This window comes from Zonotrichia leucophrys, chromosome 9 (genome assembly GCF_028769735.1).
Source record: "Zonotrichia leucophrys gambelii isolate GWCS_2022_RI chromosome 9, RI_Zleu_2.0, whole genome shotgun sequence".
Classification (NCBI taxonomy): Eukaryota; Metazoa; Chordata; class Aves; order Passeriformes; family Passerellidae; genus Zonotrichia; species Zonotrichia leucophrys.
Window position 1 is genome coordinate 25,419,452 of NC_088179.1, and position 17,604 is coordinate 25,437,055.

Consider the following 17,604-nt stretch of genomic DNA (forward strand, 5'->3'; position numbering starts at 1 on the left):
GAGTCTGTGAAGCCCATGCCATTTTTTCCTTTGCTGTGTTTCACGGCAGATGGCATACAGTTACCACATCCTGTCAGTGCTTCCATGAGAGTCACTTTCCTCCATTAACCTTTTTCTGATGATGGGTGGGACCACCAGAAATTCTGCAAAGAAAAGTTATATTCTGGTTAGACTTTCTGGTGGAAGCTGTATCATAGGGTGTCCAAATGGCAGTGGCACTAGTGAAGCCCCCTTGATTCACACCTGACCAGATCTTTCAATGTAAAAAAATTGTATTTGCATCAAATACCATGCTCTTTCTTTCTTTCTTTCTTTCTTTCTTTCTTTCTTTCTTTCTTTCTTTCTTTCTTTCTTTCTTTTTCTTTCTTTCTTTCTTTCTTTTTCTTTCTTTCTTTCTTTCTTTCTTTCTTTCTTTCTTTCTTTCTTTCTTTCTTTCTTTCTTTCTTTTTCTTCTGTTTTCAAGGTCATTGGAAGATATTTTAAATATAGAATTGATTTTAAATACAGGGTGTTCTTGATGACTTTTTTTTTAATGAAGTATTTAGAAAACCATTATTTAAGTTGTAAATAGAACAAATTTACAAGTTTTCAAATATATGACTAGGGCTAGGGTTTTAAATCCATGTCCCACAGGTGATATGTTGGTGTGGTTGTTGAGGCGAGGGGAAGAGTATTGGGTGGTGAGTTTTGGGGAAGGAGTGGTTTGGGCTTTTAGCCCAAAAAAATAAAGGAAGTTTTCAGTTCAGCGTCTGTCTTCTTCTGCAGAGGAAACTTGCAGAATAATGTTTAGGGTTGTTTTAGTCATTAGAGGTGAAGCACACAATAATGGCCAGCCTATGTTTGTACAATTGGAGGATATTTCTCATAATGAAGGAAGTCTCCAAGGTCAGCATCTACAATACCCGGAGAAGTTACATCACAAAGCCACAGCTGCACCAGCCTGCTCTCTTCCCCTGCTTCACCCCCCACCTTTTATTTTTGCACACATCTCTTGCAAGAATACCATGGTTTTGATTTGGGCTTGTTATTTAGCTATTAAACACACCCCACTCCACCTTCAAAAATGAAACCTGAATGTTTTTTTTTAAAGTTTCATTATAGTCTTCTAATAACCTGTACATTCCCAAACTCCATTTGTCTAGCTTCTGGTTTTCCATGAGAAATACATTGTACTGTGATGATGGCAGCAGCAGCACCGCCTGGATCTAGTTTGGGCCTGTGCATTTTTGTTAGCTCCTCTCATGCGAGGGCAGTAGGCACGGCAGCTCACACCTTTGTGTTGAGCTGTGTCTGAAGAAAAAGGCTCTGTGCTATTTTAGAAAAATTTGCAAGAGGGACAAGAGAAAAGGCTAAATCTTAATTTTTATAGTGCACTTTGTGTCTCTATTTACTATGGAAATTAATGTTACTGGTACATAAAACACTATTTGGAAACCTTGGATATAATCTGTTTCTTTCTTGGCATTTTTCTTTTTGTGTGTGTTCTATACATGATATTTCAGTGCAAGAGCTCTCTTTTATAATCCTTTTTTTAAGCAGTATTTTTCATGAGTGTTTGCTTGGTTTAGCTGTTACCAAACCATTTACTAATTGATTGTTAATCTAAAATCAGCTTGTCTTATAATGGAAAGAATAAGAACAATCCTAAGAAGCTTACCTGTTCCTTTTATTTGTTTTCCAACCTCCTGGTGAGGTTTTCTGTTGTTCCATCAACAGGATAGTAAAGTTAGAGGTTGCTCTACATACTTCTCATTGCTGTAGACCTTTTTCTGTTTATACCCAAAACTCTGACTCAATGCTGTTGAAGTCAGCCAAGTCTCTCCCTGGCTTCAGGTTGTTCTGAATCAGCCTATAAACCTAAAATTCAAAGCTGCTTCTAACAAAGAAAACAAAACATCTTTCCTTCAGTTCCTTACAGAACTTGTGTTGAGGTTTAAGCCTGTTGTTCACATCTAATCATGTTGACCAGTGATTATTCCAAGCATCATATGTTTGTGTGAAATCACATAGTATTCAGTATTTCCTTCATTGCATTTGGTTAATCTACAATTAATGCATTTTAAAAGGGCGGTGGTGTTCTGCCATCCCTGCCCTCTCACTCTGCAATTGAGAATGGTGGTTAGGAAGGGTTTTAAGCGTCATCTAGGTAGTTAGGTAACCCCTGGTATTTAAGGAGGTGAGAATACTCACTGATCTTCTTTTAGGTGTGGACAGTTGTGAGATAGGTTGAATTGGACAAGTGGAAGGAGGATTTTTAAAGTTGAAAATATGTGTTTTGGAAGGTGTGCTAGATGTGTTGGTTATAAGTTGCTCATCCTTGCCCTCCTCTGCATTGTGGCCAACACTTTACTTTATTTTCCCAATGGTGAAACAAGATTTGCTTCAGAGCATCACCTCAGCAAATATGTGGAGTGCCTTCATGGCATTCTAGGTGGAGGCTTTCTGGTAAGTAATAACCTAGTGTCTTCTTTCAAATTTATTTTGGAGGTACTTGGTACTGCTCTTTCTCTACTGGTTACCTGAATTTATTCATCAAATATCTTTGTCAACAGGTGTCTCTGTAGTTGTATATATAAAAAAGAGCTATATTATCTGTTATAGCTATAATTAATTATTATTGATTTTGTTATCTACAACATTATGTCACTTTAAAGCTAAAAAATCATAGGGTCAGGGGCACAGAATCCAAATGCAAAAGTGAAACCAAGCCTCTCAGCAAGTCACAGTTAGCATAAAGGGTTAAATCTTAAATTTTTGTTATATTACTGAACTACTTTAATTTTAAATGTCCCTAAATAATGAGCATTTAGATATAATTCCTTAATTTCTATTATCTGACATGCTGACAGGTATTTCTCTGACTTAGCTGTTTATTCAGAGGAATTGAGTGGTAGTTGTCAAAGCTTTGCATTTGAGTAACAGGATGCAAGGACTGAGTGTGTTTGTTGTAGGATGTCATTAAGCTGAAGTTCTTAGTTTCTATCTTTTCAGTCTTGTGGATCACACTGCAGCATATTTTAGACCTCTAACTCCAGGCTTCCTTTTTCATCTTCTTTTACAAGTCCTCTTAGAAATAGGTTATAGGTCCCTTCCAATTCGTAAGACTGTATGATTTTATGCTCTCAAGGTGTCTGCAAATCACAGGTTGAAAACAATTGCATGCTAAGGTGTTTTGTGTTGTGAGAGGTGCTTACAGCTGTATTACAGTCCCATTGGGACCTAGAGTGGGAATTGCAAAGACTGGGCTTTACACACAAGATAATACAAATGGAACCAGTGGAACTTCTCCTGCAGTGTGCTTGTACAACCTCTTCTGGACTTGAAGCATTGAGGCTCAGCATCGGGTTTGAGTAAGGGTTGACAAGTATGAGTCTGTTCAACAGGATAGTTGTTATTCCAGTTTCATGTTAAGTAAGTCTGTGGCATTTGCAAATAACTCTCTACCCTTTTTTATTTTTTTTCCAGAGTACTCTTGGGTGTAGAGTCTTAAGTGGACACTGTTAAGTGCTATTATTGCTGGTGGGAGGATCCTCTTTTTAATCAGCTCCTTCTTGTTCATTCAGCTCCTTCAGTTCATTCTTGATTTTATGCTAAAAACTCTGGATGGTTTATGCTTTTCATGGATAGCTTCTGCTTTGTTACTTTGCATTTCTGTCACTGGGAACTGGTTGTGAAATCTTGGAAAAAAGTAGATGTCTATAATAAGATGTTTGTCTGAATTGAGCAAAATTTTATTAGACTTTCTACTGTAGTCAGACTGGTTTTTCACACAGGTAATGATGATTGCTCTTAAGTAACAAGTATATTAGCAGCAGCTGTTTTTCAAATAACTATTTTGTAGTCCTCATTGGAATAAAGCTAATGCCTTTTTTTTTTTTTTTGCAAAGCATTTTATTTGCAAATACAGTGTTTAATGAAAAGAGAAATTTTTAAAGCTGAAATACTTTAAATGCAGCAACACCCCAACACTTTCTTTCTGTATTTAAGTGCAATATTGCAGCAGTGGCAATAGACACATACGTGTCCTGGGGTTGGTGATGTCAGCAGTGACATGCCGACTGTGTTAAATAGGAGTGAAGCTGAATGACCTGTACAGCTTACTGCCAAGAAGCAACATAAATGAATGCAGTTTGAGTACTGTATTATATCTGCCCTCTCTGTGCAACCAAAAGGAACAGTGTGGGTTTTTTGCTCCATACCCAGGTACTCATTCCAGCTGCAGTGTTCATTGGGCTTCACGATGACAACTGCTGTGGGTGCTTTGGCCAGGAGGGCTGTGGAAAGAGCTGCGCGGTAAGTGAGCCTGTACATCCCAGTCCAGGTAATCCCAAACACAAGGCCATGGCTGTGCTGAAAGTTCATGTTAATGTCTGCTCTGCAGATGCTGTCCTCAGTTCTGGCAGCCCTTGTTGGGATCCTTGGCTCTGGGTACTGTATAATCATTTCAGCGCTGGGCTTGTCTCAAGGACCGTATTGTTTTACCCACCTAGAAAGAAACTGGATCTATCCTTTCACTGACTCCTCTGGAGGGTAAGTCATCTGTTCATGAGGATGTTATCTCTTGCCAATGTACACATGGGCTTTATTCCAGTACCTTTCAACAATGTTCAGTAACCATATACCAAAATCTATTCATAACTCTATCCTTCCCAATTCAAACTTAACAAATGGCATCAATTACCCTTGCTGCTAGAGTATAAAATCAAAGCCATAAAAAATATAGGTGATCAAATCTATACATCATATACTGTTCATGTCCAGGAACATCTCTAACAAAATATAAAGCTTTAGGACTTTGAAGGAATTACAAACTAGGAATAGAGGTTGTTAAGATATTTGTCTTATCGTTTGTAAGAGTCTGTTTTGTCAAATTTGCCTCTGAAGCTGCTTTGCTCCAGCATTAAGTGGCACAATGCCCACATTAGTGACAATGGCATAGAATCTCATAAATGAAACTTGAGATGATTTATAAGAATCTTTGTACACTGCAGGGCAGAGAGGGCAAGAAGCTCCTAACTAACCCTAATTAAGGTTCTCCTGCAAAAAAAGTCTCAGTGTGCTATTCTCCATTAATGCACATAAATTCTGATGTGGTTCATATCATGGTGGGCATTTAAAGTGGCTGTATGGCTGGCAACCTCAAGGGTGTATCTAGCAACATTTTATGGCTGATGCCAGACTAGAGACAGCTGGAGTACTAAGAAGCCACATAAAGCTCTTTGCAGCAGAGTTTGAATTTTATATTTCACTTGTATCTCTTGTGTATCTTGTATTTCACTTATTTCATTCCTCTTTCTCCATCTTTCTGACTGTGACTGAGTGTAGAAGAACTAGTTTAGGTCCTTGCTGAAGGCAAGTGCTGACGTTCTCAAGATGTGACTGAGCAGTAACAGCTGAAATACTGCAGTACCTCACCAAATGTTTTCTGTGTTTGGCTCATCCAAGTAAGCATATGAGGGCCCAAAGACAGTGACACAGGAGAGAAAGTGACCCATTTGCTTCAGATCAATGATTGCTATCTTTAGAAAAAAAGCCCAATCTTGCAAAGCTCATGTGTTTGTTTTGAGAAAAACCTTTGCTCTTTCAGCTTACTTGAGTTTATCTCTCACTTTAACCAGCGATAGGAAACCCTAACCTGCCTTTATACCTTAGATTATTTTTTAAAAAAGAAATTAAGACTTAGCAAAAATGTGTGGTTGATATTTCAACATCTTCCTAAACCAAAGAAACCTTGCATGGAGTAAACCATTGCTTTTTCTATTCCCTTAGGAATCTATTTCCAAGGGAACCTAGCCTATTAGGACTCCATAGAGTGAATTAGGACTCCATAGCCTCAATGCAGTTACAGGCTAGACATAATTTGGTTATAGTATATGGTAAGTATCCTACTCTAACACAATGTTAATATGCTTTTAATTGCTGTGTACAGGTACTTGTTTGAGTATAACAAGTGGTCTGAATGTCAGGAACCTCAAAACATCGTGCAGTGGAACGTCACCCTCTTTTCCATCCTGCTTGTTTTGGGAGGAATAGAATTCATTCTGTGCTTCATACAGATAATCAATGGCATTCTTGGAGGATTGTGTGGGTTGTGCTGCAGTCATGAGGAGGTAAGTAGTTTGCAGATATACCCATGCTTCTCAGATGAACGTGTAACTTGTTACTTGTACTACTGCGAAGTTTTACTCAGCAGTTACTTTATAGGTATTCTTAAGCAACAATTCCCTGTATAGCTGTTCCTATAGCTCTGCTGTGATTGGAATTCTCATGTAGTGTTTGATCACATGCTTTCAGCTGATTGCTCAACTGTCACAGTAATGTTAATCTGCCTAAGAGCTGGGAGCTAGAGGGCTTTTGTCTGTCCGATGACACATGCAATCATCACACTGCGTAGGTGATATAACTGAGATACAGATCTCCTGGTGTTTGTGGTCTTTGCCTAAACCATTGTGGTGTTTTGTGGTGCTTGTTCTAACTATATGGTATTAGTCTTGGCTTTTGTCCACAGCAGCTCATAAGCTACTGATAATATGTTGCATATAATGAAAACTGCAGCATCCTTGCATAGTGGAAGTAAGATAAGAGAAAGAATTAAACTGCAAATAACTAATAAAATCTGCAGACAGTTCTGGAAGGTTTTGTGAGTGAGGAAAGGAAATTTTCTCCAAATTTCTTTAAAGCCTTGTTAAATAGTTTGAACATATTCCAAAATCAGTATCAGAGTGCTAGTGTTGGAAAAACCATGGTTTAAAGCATGAACCAGATATAATTTATATCACACACTATAGGTAAGCATGTGTTTCACATTTTCAATTGACACAGTTGAGTGCTGGGGCCTCTTTCAAAGCTATTGCTGCTTTCTTCCTCCTGTCTACCTTGCTCTAACTCCAGTATAGAAGAGCTATGCTATGGTTTTCTAAATGTGATCAGGTAATTTTTGCATTTTTAGTTGGATACAATATTAGCATTCTTTCCATTAATATGTTTCTTTCTTTTTGTTCCTCTCCACAGACATATGTTTGCTAGAAACCTCACCATGTATTGACATCGCTGCATGTGTGTGCTGTAATGAATACACTGTGGATTTTTTTTTTAAATATTCCAGGCAAACTGAAATACACATTGTTGTCAAACTGTGCTGTTGCCATGAATTTAACTGACTTGGGGCCTTTGCTGTTGGAGTCATATGCAGGTTTTCCACTAACCTGCCTGAACTGAAAGTAAATGTATCCTGAATATCTTTGGTTCATTTCATCTAAAATGAAACTGCCTTAAAATATGTCACTAAAGTGACTTTATTTATTTTTCTCTTTCCACTGACACAACAGCTCTGTACTTTGTCCTGTTTTCCCAATAAAGTTGCTCTTTCATTCCGATCTTGGAATGAACACAAACCAAATCCAGTCTGGCCTGGATAAAAGGTTTTGGTTCGCTGGACCAAAACCAAAGCAGCAGTAAAATGTGGATGACTGAGGGCTTTTAAGGATTTTTCTGAACTTTCCCTGTATTTCACAAATAAAGATTTGTATTAAAAATACCCAGGAGGTGTCAGTGATTCCTTCCCTGCCTATGTTGAAACACTGCTTGTCTGGTCTTGGAGTAAAGGACAGTGGTGGCCTGAGAACATGGATTTAATGCAGTCAGGTTATAACCTGTTTTTCCTCTCCAGCAGGCTCTGCCAGAGTAGGAACTGCTTCCTTGCTTGGTTTGGCTCATTGAACTGAAACAGGTGTTTGTTCCTCAATAAGGGTTCACCAACAGCTCTGGGTCAGATGCAACAGCACATGTGGAGACTCAGCCCTGGGTCAGGGCTGGCAGGTCTCAGCCAGGGAGCTGAGGGGGTCCTGGCACACCTGAGCCCAGCTTAGCACCTCCTGCTCTCCAAGGGGGATCACCCCTGATTGCTCCATTACAGGCCTGAGATAAAACAAGATGTGGGCATGACTCTTGTTTTGTGCCTCAGCTACCCTCAGGCCTCACAGCGTTCAAGGAATGCAGTCCAAATTCAGGTCAGTAAAGACAGATTAATCTGAAATACCTGACTTTACCAGTTATCAGCCTGAAGGCATTACTGTAAGGTCCTGGGTAAGAATCTCTGAAGTATAGCTTGTTGCATATTAGAGTGAATGTTCCATCACAAGTACATCTGAATAATGTGCTACTGACAGCATTGCTGGCAAAGCCAGCATGGTAGAATTGCTGCTGGCAATGGCATTCTTCAAGTGAAAACCAAAATGTTATGTGCTGTTAATTTCAAAGGAATGAGTCAGTTTTGGAATTTAGCTGCTCATACTGTCTTTGAAAACAAACAAGTTAGTTTCTATTCATGGGATAAAAAGAAGTTCCAGTGGGTGTCAGTGCATCCTTAGGCTATTTGTAACGAGGAGGGTGGTCCTTAAAGACAGCCAGAAACTTCAGGTGTATCTCAGGCTGTCTGCACAGTTAAGTCTGCCCTGTACAAATACATACCTGAAAAAAAGAAGTGAACTGTGAAAGCAAAATTGTCTACGTACATCTACATCAGCAAAAGAATTCTCATATGACAAGAGTTTGTATCTAGAATCTTAGGATACCTGAATTTTGTAAGAGTGTTTATTCATACCTAAATACATAATATTGGATTACTCTAAATACATAGAGGTAATTGAGGGACTTTGATGCCATTTAATGCCATTTCTTTGTAGTGTCTATCCCTGTCCTGTCTTGCTATGGGAGGGAGGAAGGAGAATATGTGCATGCACATATGTATACACACAGAATTCCTTGCAGCTGTGTGATACAGTGTCTGTGTGTGTGAAGATACAGTTTTGAAAAAAATATCTGCAAGTTTAAATGGGGTGTGGAAGAAGAGAAAATGGAAAAGAAAGTCCTCAATGGAATAATGTGTAATTACCATGCAAGGATTTTTGCCTTTATTCTTGTATAATGATTATTTGTTTTTCTAGTACACACAATAACTTAAAGAACTGAAACAATTTTGCAATATATAGAATTCCAATATATAGAATGATTAGGCTAGTGTTCAGACTCAAAACTTCAGCACAAATGCATGCAGCACCAATAGATTACTGTAGCCCTAATGCACAGCATTACTCTCTGTATTGTCATGTAAAAAATGGCCAGCTGGATTATTTTGTTGTCTGGTGCATAAGACAGTGTGTCAGGAGATTTATCAGTTACACTGTGAAGAAGTGATTGGTTTAGGTTGCATTCATATCAGCTGGCAGCAAAGTCACACAGAGTAAACATGAATTTTCAGTAACAGGCTTGGAATCAATTCCTGAATAATGACAGCAATGTAAAAGCAGTGCTTGCAACACTTGGCAAGATGCTTGAGAAACTATCTTACAGGTTTGCTTAATTCTTGGTATAAAGTAGTTGTTTCCTGTTCTAGTGGCATTGTGTGCCAGAAAAATAACCACACTGAGCTTTGCAGGGCTCAGTTTAAAAGCAAAGTCATGAAGCAGACTGCTGTACTGCAGAACAAATGCTGCTTCAGTCATCATTTCTCAAGTTAACTTCTAATCTGAAGAGGTTATAATGGAAATGACATTAAATTTGATTATAAAATAAGATGCTTGCTACTAATTTTGGCCTTTGTTTTTAAGAAAATATTTCAGCCAATTATATGATCTTTAAGTTCTGTACTAAAAGCTCATGGGGACTGGATGTGCATGATTTTTATGCAGCTGTTTTCTGTGCTCTCTGTGGCATAGTGTTGATGACGTGAGCTCTGTCTCTGCCTATGAGTCTGGAAAGGCAGGTTTGCTACTAATTCTGATTAGAGGAAGACCTGAAAAAAAGTATCCGCAGTGGTGAGAGAGTAAAACACAAAATATGAGAAGATCAAGAGTGAGGACTTAAAAATGAAGCCTCCTAGGAAAAGAGGAGAGTCACAGCAGAGAACAGGTAGAAGAATGATGTAATTGTGTGAGTACCACCCTGCCCATTTCCTTGTATGATCTCATGTTAAGCGATAGTATGGAATTAGTTACAACATGCAATCCACACAGCTTTTATGAGAGGATGAGAGGAGCCTCATGTGTGACAAGCCTGAAACAGCTCACAAGGAAACACAAGGAAAATACATTGGGATGTCATTGCTTCTAAAAACGGCCTTCCTGCTTTTGATAGAGGCGCCTTTTTTATTTGTTTTGTGGTGGGGTTTTTGGGGGGGATTTTTTTTGGTTTTTTGAGTTGGTTTTTTTTTTGTTTTTTGGTTTGTTTTGTGGTTGGGGTTTTTTTTGTTTGTTTGGTGTTTTTTTCTCTGGCTGCAACTTTGCTATTGAGTAAAGCGTAAGGTCATTCTTGAGTTACTTTTCTGGTGACTCACAGGGGCATAAGACTGAAGGCTTGGGCTGTGCTGCAAGTGTTCAAACTGCCCTGGTTCTGTGTTACTGGGATAGCGTTTAGGTGCTCAGGGGTTGGGGAATGATGACATTGATTATGGGAAAGCTGTCTGACTTTGGCTTTGCACTCTGCAAACAGCAGGCATTTCAAAACAACAGCCAGACCTTTTGTCCTGCGCAAGAAGTCACATGTACATAGGTCAGGCTTGTAGCTGTGCAAGCTCAGCTGTAAGCACAGAATGAAACAGTTGGAGACATAGCAGGATTTAATTCACAAAGTACTGGAGCCGCATAATGCTGTGGGAAAGAGTAATTGATTAAAAGTGTTAAAATAAGTCTGCCTTGCAGTTTCTAGCCAGTGTTATTTGGGCTTCTGTAGTCTCTGCAAGATGGCCCAGACTCAGCTGCTGCTGCAAGTCATTAACTCATTGGTTCCCCCTTAGGGTCCTCCTAATAAATCTCTGTAGTATAAGGCAAAGTGTGGTCTTCTGTACAGAGAGTGGGCATATTTATCTGCCTACAGCCCCCTTCCCTATGCTGCAGTAAGGTTGAAAAATCTTGCTTCTGTCACAAACTATGTTGAGTTTGTGTGTGGGGAGGAGGACATTTTTGAGCAGTCACTAGGAAATGACAGCTTTGAAGTTCCTTCCTGAGTCTGACTCCTAGACATATTTCATTTGGAAGATCACAAAGGAGGATCTTTTAAAAGGGAAATGACTACATAAAGCCATCTTTAACACAGGACAGTGAGTTTATGCAGTGATATTCATCTGTTGTTCTGCTAATTGTTAAGCACTTCTGTTCCTGGACTCACACCCCAGTCGCTGGTTCCTGTGAATATGAATTACTGAATCAAGCTGGGGAGGTCAAAATATTTCTTATATTGAAGGTGTTGTAAACTTTTATTAGCTTAGAAGAAGAAAACTTCAAGAGTTCTTGAGAGATGGCTTTGGAGACATGTGGAAACTGTTTGAGTTGCCTGCTGGTGCCTCTTGCACTTTGGAGTATTGTTGTGAATGTCCTCCTATACTTTCCAAATGGGAAAGCTCTGCCTGCTGCCAGTTACCAGTTCCCCAACCATGAGTGGTATTTTGAAGGCATCTGTTTCTCAGGTGTGATGGTAAGTGCTCAGTCTGTGAATTTTTAATGAATTGCATTCTACTGCAAATAATATTGGATTACTCTTCAGTAATGTAATTGCTTTTAAAAAAGAGCATATGGATTTCTTCTACAAAAACCACTGCAGGGAGAAAACTCAATCAAACTGAAAAAAATAGTATACTGAATGACTGAAGTTATGTATGTTATTAAGTGTAAATGATATCAAATGATATTGCAGGGTGTGTTGGGGTTTTTTTTCTGCTGTCTTTTTGTTTATAGGTAATTTATGCTTGCATTATGGAGGCAAACACGATGTTGATTTAATCACCTGTGGAGGTTGAATTAGAGCTCTTTTACCCAAATGAACTTGAAAGACAAATGAAAGTCCAGGTGAATGTAATCAAAAGTTTGCTTTACTGACTTTTTCTAGAGTGAATGTGTTGGTAAGGAAGGCAGTACTCTGATTTGTGTGCCTGTGTCAGCAAGAAGATGTTGAACTGATGTGTTTGTATCAATAAAATATCCTTCTTTTCATTGGTATTGATTCTTTAGTTTGTGACCTTGGTTTTATAGTTTCAGCTTCACTGGTGTGGCTGTGCCCAAGGTCATAGCACTTTACCGTGATGGTAGAGGCTGTACTCTTTGTCTTTCAAGTACAAGACACAAGTACACCAGCAGCCTACTAAAACCCCTCCAGTTCCATGTATGCCTTGAGTAATTGTGCCGTCCTCTGGATCAGCTTTAAAATATCAAGACAGCAGATGAGATGCAGTCCCTGCCTTCCAAAGGTGAAGGAGACTCTGGCTTAGTATCTGCAGTTATCTCACTGACCTTATGATGTTCTCTTGCAGATCCTTCTTTTGGCAGTAATTCTGATAACACTGGAGTGTAGTGTATTCTATCGGTGCTGCCAGAGTGAGAGCTGTAACAAAACCTACAGGGTGAGTCTGTGTTTTATTTCTGCACATCACATTAGCATTTGTTTCCAACACCTCCCTGCTCCTGCTCCTGCACATCCTGCTGCCCTCTCCACTGCTCTGTTTTCACTTCCTTTCACAGAAGATTCTAAATTGGGTTGCAAGGTCACAGAAAGTGTAGCTTCTTTCATCTGGAGCATAAACAGGATTAAAAAAAATTAGACACATTAGACACATTTCCCCAAATCCTTGTAAAATAAAATAAGAACATAGAATGAAGCACACCAGCTAAATAGCTGCATCCCTTTGCCTGTATTATCTGGAAGTGTTTTATTTCAGAAATTACTCAATACACTCTGTCTGGGATGCAGACATATTTAATACACAGCTGTATTCCTCTTGTATTTTGGGAAACAACTTTACAAAAATGGAAGTTTAAAAACCCCACACAATTAATATATAACTTATAGTTGTAGAACTGTCTTAAACTCTGTCTTAATCTTTATTTTGTATGTGTATTCTTACTATTCTTTACCTGCTATTTTTCTTCCTGAGTTTTGAAGACTGGGAAAATCAAATGTGAAATTCAGCCCCAAGGAAGTAGCTAGACAGACTGAATGATCATATTTGCTGTTGACACTATCCTCACAAGGTAATACTTCTCTCTCTCTCTTTACTTCAGAGTTTTATTTCTATTGTGCTAGCCCTGCTTGGAATTGCTTTCTCGGGATACAGTTGCATCATTTTTACCCTGCATTTGATTCAAGGCCCTTTCTGCAATTCATCAAGTGGATGGAATTATATTTTCAAAGACACTGCTGGGGGGTAAGAAACATTGGTGTAACTCTTCGGGAAGAAATTGTTTACCAAATCCGTAGTCAGAAACACTCTTCTTACTTCAGTCTGGGGTTTCTCTAATAGGTACCTCACAGATTACCCTGCCTGGTCTAAGTGCACAGAACCTGCTAACATAGTGGAGTGGAATATTATTTTACTCTCGATTTTGATAGCACTCAGCGGACTGCAGTTGATCATCTGTATTCTCAAAGTAGCCGCTGAGTTGAAACGAACACTCTGTGGGACCTATTCTGTTTTTGTGCAGGTAACAAAACATCTGAGGTTTATTTATTCAGCATCTCCTTGTCACTGTAGCTTCAGCAATTTCTCTCAGTTGGAGACCTACCCTTTTGATTTATGCATTCTCTATGCTACAGCATATTTTTTCCAGAGAATATGTACTGATAATACATTTGTTTGTTTTGATTCATACACTAATTTCTTGTGGTATACAGAGGCTGGTGGCTGCTCATTCTGACCTTTTAGACTAGGACTGAGAAGAAACAAAAGTGTTTAGGAAATTAACTTGGATGCCATTACTATTATGTCAGCAGAGGTTGCTGAACACCTTTGTTCTAACATTCAATTGACAGACATTCTTACTAATGTGTGGCTTTCACAGCAATGATGAGAAAGATTAGCACATTTTTTTTTACTTGCAGGCTGGAATTCTCTGAAAATGGCAAGGAAATTGTTGCTGCTTCTCCCCCATCCCCAAAAAAAGAGAGAAATGGCCTCTCCGTAATCCATAGCGGTAGATTTGAGTGCTACAAAGAAAAATGTTACCCTCGTCTTAAATCTCTAGCCATCAAACTTCTGTGTTTTGGATGAAGTCTATTTGAACTATCTGACATCTACATTCTTCTTCACCTGTCCTGTTGAGCCTGGCAGGAACTTACCCTCCAACTTGTGACAGTAGGGATATTTTACTGTAATGGAACTGCTTTTGTATTGAAATTACCTTATTGTTTTTTCTTAATAGGATGCTGTAGAACTGCTTTTGTACTCCCTTGTCATTGCTTAGACCATATGACTGTTTGTGGTTTCAAAAGGGCCTGGTTCAAAGCCTAGTACATCAAGAGGGGCTGTTAGTGCAGTGAGTGAAGCCATGATTTCTAAATGAATGAATTTTAATTACAGACAGACCATGATGGCAATCATGGAAGGAGGTGGGCAGAGCCTACCCTCGTCCTTCCACCTTAGAAGTTTGTAACTGCAAAAAGCAATTACTGAAAAAAAGTCTATCAAGTCTTTCTGTGGTAAAAAAGGCACCTGGGCCTGATTGACTTATTGGACATGCAGGTCTGAACTCAGCTCTACTAATTGGTACATTTCAATAGCTGCACTGGGTTTCTTTTCACTTTGCATTTTGAGGAAATTTTTTTTTCTTTCAGTCAAGTATGATTGGACTTGAGGGAACATGTGAGGGAACCTTGTGAGCACCCAGCGCTAGCTTATTAATATCCTTCCGAGTATCCTGACCTTGCTACAATGAAAGGCTAACATTCTTGACAATGATGATCCAATGAAAAAGAATAACTTGTTTTAAATTAGCAGCTAAAAGGTATTTTTACTGTCTCAGAGAATTATTTTTTCATTCTCAGTGAAAATTCAGGGATTCACAATGAAGTGGACAACTGGCTCATTTGCAGTTGCATGGCCAGCATTTGACTGTATTTAGCACTCATGGTTTTGGGGGTTTTTAAAAGTTTTTTCTTCTGAGCCCTAAGAGGAAAGAGAAATATGTACTTCAGACTTGCAATAATGCATGTATGCCTATTACATCAGAACTAGTGCAACTCAGGTACATTGTCATCAAATACTAAACACTGTTAGAAATGCAAACCATACAATAAGTGTCAGCTTTGGGTAAATTATTTAGAAAAAATTAGAATATATCAGTCATTTAGCTCTGTTTCAAGACATTGTTGAGTTTTTGCCTTCATATTCCTTTGTCAGATGGTTTTGAATAGCTGATTTCTTCCTGTAGGATTTCAAGAATGCATCTAAAATTTTTATTGCTTAGTTTCTTTTAAGTTGCAAGAAGTATAAAGTAATTAATAACATCTAAAAATAGGGCTAGTCTTTTGGGAGATGGTTCAACCTGGCATGGATTGTCAGGGATGCATGATACAAAGGCATGATGATAAAATGAGGACTGTGTCATTGCACACTTGTTTTTCTTTAGACTTAAATATGTGACATATCATTTATCTTAAATTATAGTCCTGCATTTTTATGGATTTGTGGATGTTGTTTGTGAACAGAAGGAAAAGAAAGAAAAATTAAAAAGCAACCTGTACTCCCACCAAACATCTCAGAGAATCTTGCTGATTTCTTGCCTACAAAATCTGGATCTGTCTTTATCATTTTTTGTGTGATTGTGCCTGGTGAATTTACATTTCCACTGTATCACAGACATCTCTTAATTTTGGGGCTTAAATTAAATAAAGAGACATGTAATATAGTTCTTGTTTGGCTTCCTGATCCTGCAACACTTTTTACCCATAATTCAGAACCTAGCATCTCCATTACCATAACCAGCCTCAGCTGCAACTTGGTGGTTCTGCTTTTAAAGATGCAGTTTATTGATTTGAAATTGTTAAGAATACTAAAGGCTAACAGTGGGCTGTATTTCCAAATTTAACAGCCAGTTTCACACAGGCCTTTTGGATGTAAGGCAAAGTTAATCTTGATCTGATCATTTAAGTCCTGATTCAAACCTAAGTATATTGTCTTTAAAAAGTGGTGCTATGAGCTGTCTCTGGTAGCAGAACCAAGATTCCTGCAAAGGATTTTAATTAACTGTCTGGAAATCTAGACATAACCAACGATCCTGATGGTGGTGCTTCAGGCAATGTGACTGTGCAGCTGCAGAACGGACCTCGCCCAACAACAGGGAGAAGTGGCCCTCAGGGCCAGAACAAGGCTTGCACCATGTTGGAATGTGGAGAAACCCCTCTTTGCGCAAGAGTTCCTGGACACAAAATGCTGAAATCCCCACGTAAAACACCCCAGGCACAGGAGGAAGAAAGCCGCGGATATGAGTTCATGAACTCCTGGCAGAGAGGAATTAGTGCTGAATCTGCAGTAGGAGTTCAAGCATTGTTTGTCCCCCACAGCCAGTGCGTTTTGCCAGAGGATCAGGATTCTGTGTCTGGGACAGTAATGCCATTCATTTAAAAGACTGCAGGTGGAAATCACAGTAGACATTCAGTTTTGTAGTAAAATACTGTGGAGCCCCACCTACACCTTTGCATTTTAGGGTATATTAATATCCGTGTAGGTAAAAGTGACTCTGGCAAAACTACAATTTCCTTATTGTTCCCATTATGGATAGAGGGGTTTTACACATGGAGCAGCAGAGGATAAATGAGGCTGCACCAGCTCTTTAAATGGTGTTTAACTGCAGAGGTTTACAGGCAACCAGAGCAGCAGCATGGGCTGCAGGCAACAGACACACATCAGCCAAATGCAAGAACTGTGAAATGGTGGGGGCTCAATTCAGCATCACTGTGTGGTCTTATGAATTATATATATATATATATATATATATGATATGCATATCTTATGAATATGAATATATATGTGACCTTTTGTCAGAATATTCCATTTGGGGGTTTATTTATTCTTTTCTTTCAAGGAAAATTTTGGAAGTAAAATATTTGCTTTATCTTTTCAATGCAATTTTGGGGATTTCAAAAACAGTCCAAGTATTTCAGTATCCTCAATATGAGAAATTAGGTACTATGGTTTAAAACAATTAAGGAGCGTTAATGACACCAAACTGCAGACCCATAATTTAACTAATTAAATAGCGTCTTTTTATTTAGGTCCTGAGAGAAGTTCCTGCTTTTCAGACACCTTCTGAAGATAATAGAGACTTCAGAAACTGAGGTACTTTTGAGCTCCTTAAGAAAAAGATAAGAGGAGTGTGTTTAGGCATACAGATAATCTGAAAGTTTGGGAGAGGTGCAATTAAAAGCAGGAGTGGAAAATATTGTCAGAAGTTTTTGTTATATTTTTACATAAAAAAACCATTCAGTTATTTTGGAAATCAAGGAAGAGTAATTTAGAATATTTGGAGGTGTGAGGCAAAGTAAAGCATATACTTTTACCCTCAAATAAATGTGGAGATTTCAAGGGTATTGCTGGTGTTGTTTTGTCTCTTCCACAATCAAATGGAAATCTGAACAAAAATATATCAAAAACCTACATACTCATGAACAACTGATTTATGAAGGAATGACTTTGAATTAAAGTATTTTAATAGGAGGTAAAAGGTTTCTCATTTTTATCTCACCTAATTTACAATAGGGGTATTTGCAACCCCAATAGGCTGTGACAGGTGACATCAACCTGTGAAACTCCAGAATTTCATCACAGATTTGGGCAGATTT

General features: G+C 38.6%; 2 protein-coding genes across 2 annotated transcripts; both read left to right on the forward strand.

Annotated features, from left to right (window-relative positions):
- Positions 1-2,268: 2,268 nt before the first annotated feature.
- Positions 2,269-7,460, forward strand: LOC135451598 (transmembrane 4 L6 family member 1-like). The gene is made up of 5 exons (XM_064720968.1): positions 2,269-2,445; positions 4,204-4,293; positions 4,382-4,530; positions 5,930-6,110; positions 7,012-7,460. The coding sequence occupies exons 1-5, from the start codon at positions 2,269-2,271 to the stop codon at positions 7,024-7,026; spliced, it is 612 nt and encodes a 203-aa protein (XP_064577038.1). The 3' UTR covers positions 7,027-7,460.
- Positions 7,461-9,798: 2,338 nt separating this feature from the next.
- TM4SF18 (transmembrane 4 L six family member 18) lies at positions 9,799-16,712 on the forward strand. Its single transcript, XM_064720909.1, has 6 exons — positions 9,799-9,909; positions 11,259-11,469; positions 12,302-12,391; positions 13,050-13,192; positions 13,289-13,469; positions 13,867-16,712. The coding sequence occupies exons 2-6, from the start codon at positions 11,293-11,295 to the stop codon at positions 13,879-13,881; spliced, it is 606 nt and encodes a 201-aa protein (XP_064576979.1). The 5' UTR covers positions 9,799-9,909; positions 11,259-11,292; the 3' UTR covers positions 13,882-16,712.
- Positions 16,713-17,604: the final 892 nt, after the last annotated feature.

What these genes read in the sequence shown, in the direction of transcription:
- TM4SF18 (XM_064720909.1), top strand. Translation starts at nt 11,293, where the DNA reads ATGGCTTTGGAGACATGTGGAAACTGTTTGAGTTGCCTGCTGGTGCCT. An exon ending in TCTGTTTCTCAGGTGTGATG is followed by an intron (nt 11,470 to 12,301) that starts GTAAGTGCTCAG and finishes GTTCTCTTGCAG; the next exon opens with ATCCTTCTTTTGGCAGTAAT. An exon ending in GCTGTAACAAAACCTACAGG is followed by an intron (nt 12,392 to 13,049) that starts GTGAGTCTGTGT and finishes TCTTTACTTCAG; the next exon opens with AGTTTTATTTCTATTGTGCT.
- LOC135451598 (XM_064720968.1), top strand. Translation starts at nt 2,269, where the DNA reads ATGTGTTTTGGAAGGTGTGCTAGATGTGTTGGTTATAAGTTGCTCATC. An exon ending in TTCTAGGTGGAGGCTTTCTG is followed by an intron (nt 2,446 to 4,203) that starts GTAAGTAATAAC and finishes CTCCATACCCAG; the next exon opens with GTACTCATTCCAGCTGCAGT. An exon ending in GCTGTGGAAAGAGCTGCGCG is followed by an intron (nt 4,294 to 4,381) that starts GTAAGTGAGCCT and finishes TCTGCTCTGCAG; the next exon opens with ATGCTGTCCTCAGTTCTGGC.